Below are 8045 nucleotides of genomic sequence, written 5' to 3' on the forward strand. Positions count from 1 at the left end.
TGGGAGTGTTGTCATCTCTCCACTTGATTTTTTCAATTCCATGTAAGCACTAACACTTATATCGCTGCAAATTGTAATTGGTGGATATCATTGAGCAATAGCATACTGAATAACTATTGTGTTACTGTCCTTTTGCAGTTGCTTTGCAATTTCTCTGAGGAGTTGTTCAAATTTCCAACAGGTCTTTATTAGAATTGGATCAGCATGAAAGTTTATGAAATTATGGTTATCATCCCATTCTCCACTATGCTACAGCAAAATTGGTATATTTTCCATGATTCTGAAGTTATAACTGCTTTTATGTCTAAAATTGAATCTCGAGAATGCAAATTTCAACAGTGTTAATGTCAAATACTGAATTTCAACAAAAGATTTTTCAAAATCAAATCAACTGTTATGATTCAAACCTCTAGATCTTCATATCTCCAAACTGAGAACCGAATTTTCAGCTAAAAATTCAGAAGTTTTAGCGCTAAACTTCTGTAATACTTATAATTTTTTACATTGTGCTCTGCCAACGAAATCAAAATCGAAAAAATAAGATGCTAGTTTGAGTATCAAAAGTTGTAGCATCTTCCAAAGTCAAATCAGCTACTCCTACAAAATTTAAGGAGAAAAACTCGAATTGTAAAGAGAAATCAGCATCTTTGCTCTTTTTTTCACACTTCTGATCTTCAAATTAGGGTGGCGGTCTTCAAATCTTCAACAGATGCTGGTGGAAATCTCAATTTTTGTGCACTTATTTTCTAAATTTTGAGCAACTTTTGCATTTTTATAGGTAGGGCATTAGCGTGGGGTAGTTATTTTGAGATAGCCGTTTGTTTATTAAATGGGTAGGGGATTGTAATTATTTAATGGATAGAGCAGAGTAAATATTTTCACATTTATAGGTTCTCCTGTCTTTTCTCCTTTTTCAATTAACATTTGTAAATCTGACTATTGTTGAATTTAGCCCCTAAACGTGGTAAAAATAGCAGGGTATAGCTAGTTTTCGGACTGGTTATTCAGAAATAGCCAGCGTTTACGAAGTCAATGAAAAATAGCCACTATTTTGCTGCAACAGAGACCGGTCCAGCATAATATAATGGAGTTCGGTGCACCTGTGTATGAACTCCAGCATATTATGCTGGACCAGCATATTTTGCTGACTCCAGTATAATATACTGGAGACTGGAGCACCGGTGCTCCACATTCTAGTATATTATACTGGACAATTATACTTGCTGGAGTTCTAGTGTACTTATGCTGGAACTCCGTCATATTATGCTGGAGTTCCAGCATACTTATCCTAGAACTCCAGTATAATATGCTGGAGTTCAAACATACTTATGCTGGAACTCCAGTATAATATACTGACGTATTTTCCGGGTTTTGAACAGTGTTTTTGCTCAGATTCATCTTTACATGAAAAGTGGCTAAATTTTGACTACTTTTGAAACTGGGCTATTTTTGAACGACCAATTGTAAATCTGGCTATTTTTGAATTTCTCCCCTAAACGTGGGTAGATATTTGATGGAAATGGGCTCAGAAGTGGCAAGTTGGTTGACCAGCCCATTAAGGACCCCATGGACGGCCAAATTAGGGTGTCGACCCAGTCCAGATCTATGTGGTGCCTTTGTGATTCATGCGGCCTACCTGGAATCAGTAGTCTTTAAATTTTTTATTTTTTTTTATAAAAATAATAAGAAGTTGTTTCCCAGACGTTGGCAACAACTCTTCGAACATGCATATAATATTTTATTAAAATTTCCGGTTCCCTTAATATATATGGTTTTAATTTTTATCAAATCCAACTATAAGGTTAACTAACATGAGCCGGGAAAATATTACTTCTCATTTTATAGGGACCTGTTTAAGAAAGACAAAAGATTTTTGGAGTTTGTGAACGTAAAAATGTCATTATATTTGCGTGACTGAAATATATTAAAGATAAAATGTAAAGTGTAAAATTAATTTATTTTTCCTGTTAAAAACATAGAAAGTACTGTGAATAGCTTAAAAATGAAGAACGGTCAAAATACTCCGCTGATAATTAGATGCTCAAAAGTTACATTAGAAGGAAAAAAAAGACAAGAAAAGGGGCTTCTAAAATTGATGGAAGTTCTTAGCAGTGTACAATGCAAGAGTTTCTCACTTGTTTTTTTTCCCAAGTTATATTAATCAAATCTGTATAGTATCATTGCATATAATTAAGAGCATATTTTGTTCAACAGAGAAATAAAATAGTTTGAGACATTCTCATATGAACAATCCCCTTATGTTCCTCAGACGAGGGTTTGTCCATTTACTGGTTAATGCAGGAAAAGAAGATAAACTCCTCTAATCATATCATAAGTTTAATTTTTGCCAAAGATTCAGATGAGAGAGGATAGACCAAAATTATCCTAGAAAAACTAATTTTCTTGTAATTATTGCGACTGTAAAAAAATTAACACAGCATGAATAGAGTATTATACTATCAAGAATAATCAGAATACAAAATAAGAATAAAGACTTGACATATTAATGAAAAATAACATAGTAAAAGTATGAAATGTAATATTTTGTCCATAAAATTTACATTACTAATACTTTGGGAACATTCAACGAAACTCTCACTCTATGATTATACACAGACTCTATCATTCCAACAAAAATGCACTAAAAAGTTTAGCGTGAATAATTAAATTATGATACTATAAAACTTGATGAAAATACATAAGTCGACATAGATTTTTATTTTAAATTTAGTTACAGGAGTGTTAAAATTATAAAGTGAAATTATGTTTTAAGATTTTCTAAACTATGTAGGCGATAGTGGGCTTTCCATGCGGGCCACTGGCGTGTGGTAGAAGACTCTAAAACAGTAGAAATGTTGTTTGTCATCATCATTGGGCCACCTATTTTGTTTTGATGGCCTTTTGTTAGTATGGGCCACAAGAATATTCAAGGCAAAAACAGAATTGATATTAGGATTCTCTCTTTAGGCAATATTACATTATCTAGAATTTTTGTTATTACATTAACTTTCTTATCTGGATTTTTTTGTTGCATTGCTGATAAAATGTGTATAAGGTCAAGGGAACAGGGTGGACATACTATGGTGATAAATAGTGGCTTATATTTTCTTTCTTCTTTTCTCTTTTATACTTCCTCTAGTCGCATTAAAGTCTAAGCAAAATTTATCCATGCTTTATATATATATAATGTTAATAATTTTTTATTTTATTATAATTTAATCCGTTATAGCAAATTATGATCTTATTTAATTTCTTGATTATCGTATAAGTTTATTATTAACAGTTACATATTGTTATAAGTTTAACTTTACCAATGGTGCAAATTTTAAACGTTTTTCTAACAATTACTCTATGTGTTAAGAATTTGCATGGCGAAATATGGACTAGTCTCCTGAAGAACCCACAGATATATTTTTAAAAAAAATCTAGTATCACCTTCTTTTTTATTTATCTGAATTTAAACATCATAACTCTAATTTGTCACCATCATTCATAAATAGTAGCACCTGCCCAATTTCGTTGGGCCCTAGATTGTTTGGTTAGGTAGCTTTTAATTGTAAGAGCAAGGGAAAACATTCGAAGCAGATTGAGATAAAAAATCTAAGGTACATAACAAATAAATGTCCCTGTACTCAATGCCAGAGTTAAGAGGGAAATCCAATTGTATTTTCACCACAGAAACGTACCTAGTCATCACGAAACTTATGCACTAGTCTCCATTGGTTTGGGGCAGAACATTTTGTGGCTGAGTGTTTTTGTTTCTGGAAAATTCTTTTCACACAGCTTCACCTAATTTAAGAAGCGCACTTACCGCCAAAGGTCGTGGTGGGATTTTAATCAAGAGTCCTTTCATTCTTAATTAAAAGTTTCGAGTTCGAGTCATGTGAATAGATCACTTTTTGTAGGGAGTCCTTTACCATAAAATGAGAATTTTAACGCGAATCTGGATTAATCGAGACCCATACAGAATACAGGACACAATTTAACAAGCAAAATTTAGAACAATAATAGACGAAGATGCAGTTATGGCAGGTTTCTGATTTGTCTTCTTCTCCTAACAAGACGTCGTTAGCAAGTTGCGACCAATTATAAATCGTTTAAGAAAATATCAATCAGAATTGTTGCTTTCTGAAAGGAAATTGTCATTCGTTTTTTTTTCAATAGAATCCAGCGCGTTCATATTGATATTGCATGCAAAAACACCTGGACTGCTTTGACAACATTTAATTTACAACCAAAAAAAAATTCATACGATACAATATAAATAAAGCGTCTTATTACAAAAAATAAAGAAAAATTAAAGCATTTTATTAAAAAAATATTAAAGCGTCTTCAAATACTCAGAAAGTCACAAACCAATTACCACTAAAAAATTTCCAACGGATTTTTGTTCGCAGGAAACTAAGTTACCTGCAAATTTACTTATATAATCCCCAAAGAAATCCTCATGTTATATACATTTTTCTTGTAGATGTGGGAATAATATTTGATGAAATGCACAAGGAAAACCGCCAGCTGATTATTTTCACTATAGGAAAATTTGAAACAGCAGGTCATTCATTGTCTAATTAATAGGTCATGTTTCATTTTATTTTATTTATTCATTTTTGTAAGCAGGTCATGTACCGTGGCGAAGCCAGAATTTTCCTTAAGGGTGTTCAAACTTGAAATAAGTAAAAAAAATCAGACAAAGGGTAGTCAATATATGCTATGTATCTCTAAAACGCAATATTTTACCAGTATACGCGTGTAATTTTCCGATAAAGGATGGTCAATTGACCACCCTAACCATAGGTGGCTTCGCCCCTGGTCATGTAGGTGTCTGCTTTTTCTGAGTTGAGTTACATTCACAAACAGAGATACGTAATTACTAATTAGTGATATAATCATACATACTATATAGATTGAAAAGGGATAATAATATGGTGATACGAGGAATGGTAACCGGATTGTATCTTAGTATGAAGAATAATATAATGGGGTAGAATAGTATGACAAAAGTTGATGCAATATGATACTTTCTCTGTCCCAATTATATGTCATTGTTTAAAATTTCGAGAGTCAAACTTGTTTATTTTTAATCGTAAATTTGAACATAGAATCTTTAATTTTTTACGAAATAAAATTTATATTTTTGGAAACTACATAAAAAGGCATATGAAAAAATTGCAAATTATTTTTTTATTGACTTTTGAAATTCAAATATCATCACATAAATTTGGGATGACTAGAGTAGTAGTATTACGTAGTTGGGTATAATTTTTTTTTTGACGCCATTATTTACTTTATAAACAATACAACCAAACGCCCACTTGTAACGTGGAGATTACCACATTTTCCGTACAATGTAAAAAAAGGACCACATGTTCTTGTACAAGTTGTGCAGATTTTAATATGCATGCTTTCCTATTTTTCTTCCAAACATATTCCAATAGTTATTAATACAAACTTTCATATGAAGATTATGTCAACGCCCCAAGTTCGTTATCCTTTGACACATATAATGCATGTATGGTTGTGCTTAAGTTGGTCCACAGTAATCAAATCTTCTATAATAGTTGTGCTTAAGTCTATATGGTTTGTGCTTAAGTTGGTCCACAGTAATCAAGTTTCAATAATAGTTTTATTTAAAGTGTAATATTACGATTTACAATAAGTATTTATTTATACTATATAGTCGTCATAATATCATGTGTGAGGAAATTGGATAAAAACCCACATCTGAAATAACCTAAAAGCTACACGTAATATTTGTATAGGTAGAAAAAAGCCACGTATAAAGATCATATGAAATGACCTTAGTGCCCTCAAGCTTTGTTAAAATGATCCTAAACACATATGTTGAAACTCTTTCTCTTTTATAATATATATATATATGAATTAGGCTTCTTCATGAAATTATAGGTTTTGCAATATGATAAATAGTTACCAAAAAAAACTAACTATTTTTTGTAAGTACCAAAAAAAAAAGTTAATTTGTTAGAAGCACCCTGAGATCGATATGCATAGCGCATTAGTTTATTAGTTTAATTAATCAAAATTTATCCGAGATTAATCATCTTAATAAATTGAATGTTTAAGATTAGGAAGGGGAAAAAAGGCAAAGTAACACCTCATTATTTCTGTTAAGTTGACTTGTTTGGCATTTGAGATCTTCTATAGCAAAACAAATTTACTGAAAATCGACTTCAATATATACAGTTCAACGATACTGATTCCGATGAATTCCGAAATATTATATTCCATTTCCAACTTATAATACAATAGATAAAATAAAAGGGAGAGAAAATAGGGTACATAAAAGAAATTGATTCATTAATATTCACAATTAATATACACTACATAAGAACAGCAAAATACAAAGCTCAGAATAAAAATGCTGTCGGCGAAAATGCTGGCACGGCCATCGGACCTGTTGATTTCCTGCAAATATACACAAAGCTGAACAAACTTTAGCTCGTAAATTCCACAACTTTAGAGAGAGAGAGAGAAAGAGAAGTCAGTACCAGTAATCATCGCCGTGTCTAGGAGATAATTGGGATCTAGCAATAGATTTTGCTTTAACTTTAGCAGCGGATTTGGCGCAAGAAGATGGAATAGCTGCACGTTCTTTTGATCTTCCTCCGCTACCATTACCAACAATATCAGACATCACTCTTTCTTCTGATATTACTCGAAGCGCCGGTTTCCAATTCGCTGCATTTTTGGGCTTTACTACCCTTCTTCCCCTCCCCCGTATAGCACCTGGAGTAGCAGCTTCGCTGCTATTTCTCCAGCGATTTTGCTCCTCCTCCTCTTGCGGTTGAGGAGTGGTGACAGAGGCGATCTCTATCACCGTTGGGGTGATGGTAGCGCCACCCCAACATAAAGCAAATTCCGGTAGGAACTTCATATGGCTGGCCGTACACAAGAAACAATGGTTTTATGATATGTGAACCTAAAGAGTTCAACGTGGAAGTGACTTTAAAGACTGCATTATTCACGCAATGCTAGTTATTTATAGAGTAGGGGGGTGTGAGAGAGGGGGTGTTTGGGGGGGGGGCGAAGGGGGGGTTAATGCCTCTATGGTGATGTGGACATGTGAAAGTAACGGCGGTTTCAAGTTGGGGTGTAAATCTGTGTATGCCGTTGGTGGGCACCTGGTTTGTTATGCCGCAGTTTGAGTGGGCAGTTAGGCCTCCAAACATGATGACGCCGTTATATGGTACAGTATATATGGCTCTGTTTAACTGTATAATAGTATTGATTATTTATAGCAAGAATTTTTTTAGACATAATATTTTTATTATCTAATTATTTCTGATATATCATGCAAAATGCTTTACAATCATAAAGAAGCAATAGTAAAATCAAATTACTTTTATATTAAATTTAATAAGATTTAAGTTATATACATCAATAGTATAAAATATTTTTTACACTGTCAAGTCACCAGGAATAAAATAATAAAAAAAATATAAAAAATTAATCTTCTGCATCTATTTCAAAATTCAAAGGAGAGCTACAAATTTTCGGTTTGGTCCGTAGCAAAAAGTATTTTTTCGTTACTACTCACAATTATTATTATTTTCTTCAATACTTTAATCAAGTACTTTAACTCTCCACAATATTATTTTTAAGTAAGAATTTTTATTTTTTCAAAAATTTAAAATATTCGAAAAGAAGGAGGAATGAGGATGTGAAAAAGGAGAGACGGTCATAGACCAATCTTAGCTCCCAAACAGACTATTGTTCGACCAAAAAGTGTTAGACTTTTTTATTGAACTAATTAAATAAAAAGATTTGAGGTAAATTCTAGCCAAAGATAATTTATCCTAGATCTGGGATTGAAGAAAAGAATAAGCAACATAACTGAACATAAGACTTGACTATACAATGATTGAATCCCATAATGTAAGAAAAGGATGACGTTTTCCATAATATTAAATGATAATGAAGAATACATAGATAAAAAGGGTCACCATTCTTGAGCAAGGTTGACCCCCATATACTTGATATAATGCAACTAATGATGGATATTGAGGATCTAAGCTTCCTTTCTCCTT

The 8045-nt window shown here is 32.5% G+C and overlaps 1 protein-coding gene across 1 annotated transcript; it reads right to left on the reverse strand.

The window, feature by feature from the left end:
- Positions 1–6215: 6215 nt before the first annotated feature.
- Positions 6216–6977, reverse strand: LOC104247293 (uncharacterized). Its single transcript, XM_009803255.2, has 2 exons — positions 6507–6977; positions 6216–6423 (listed from the first exon to the last, which is right to left on the reverse strand). Exons 1-2 carry the CDS (start codon positions 6890–6892, stop codon positions 6366–6368), a joined length of 444 nt encoding a protein of 147 aa, XP_009801557.1. The 5' UTR covers positions 6893–6977; the 3' UTR covers positions 6216–6365.
- Between the last annotated feature and the right edge of the window lie 1068 nt (positions 6978–8045).

This window comes from Nicotiana sylvestris, chromosome 7 (assembly GCF_000393655.2).
Source record: "Nicotiana sylvestris chromosome 7, ASM39365v2, whole genome shotgun sequence".
Taxonomy (NCBI): Eukaryota; Viridiplantae; Streptophyta; class Magnoliopsida; order Solanales; family Solanaceae; genus Nicotiana; species Nicotiana sylvestris.

Excerpts from the sequence above, each read along its gene's own strand:
- LOC104247293 (XM_009803255.2), bottom strand. The coding sequence starts at position 6,892 with ATGAAGTTCCTACCGGAATTTGCTTTATGTTGGGGTGGCGCTACCATC. Across the intron at positions 6,424-6,506 it reads AGACACGGCGATGATTACTG|GAAATCAACAGGTCCGATGG; the intron begins GTACTGACTTCT and ends GTATATTTGCAG.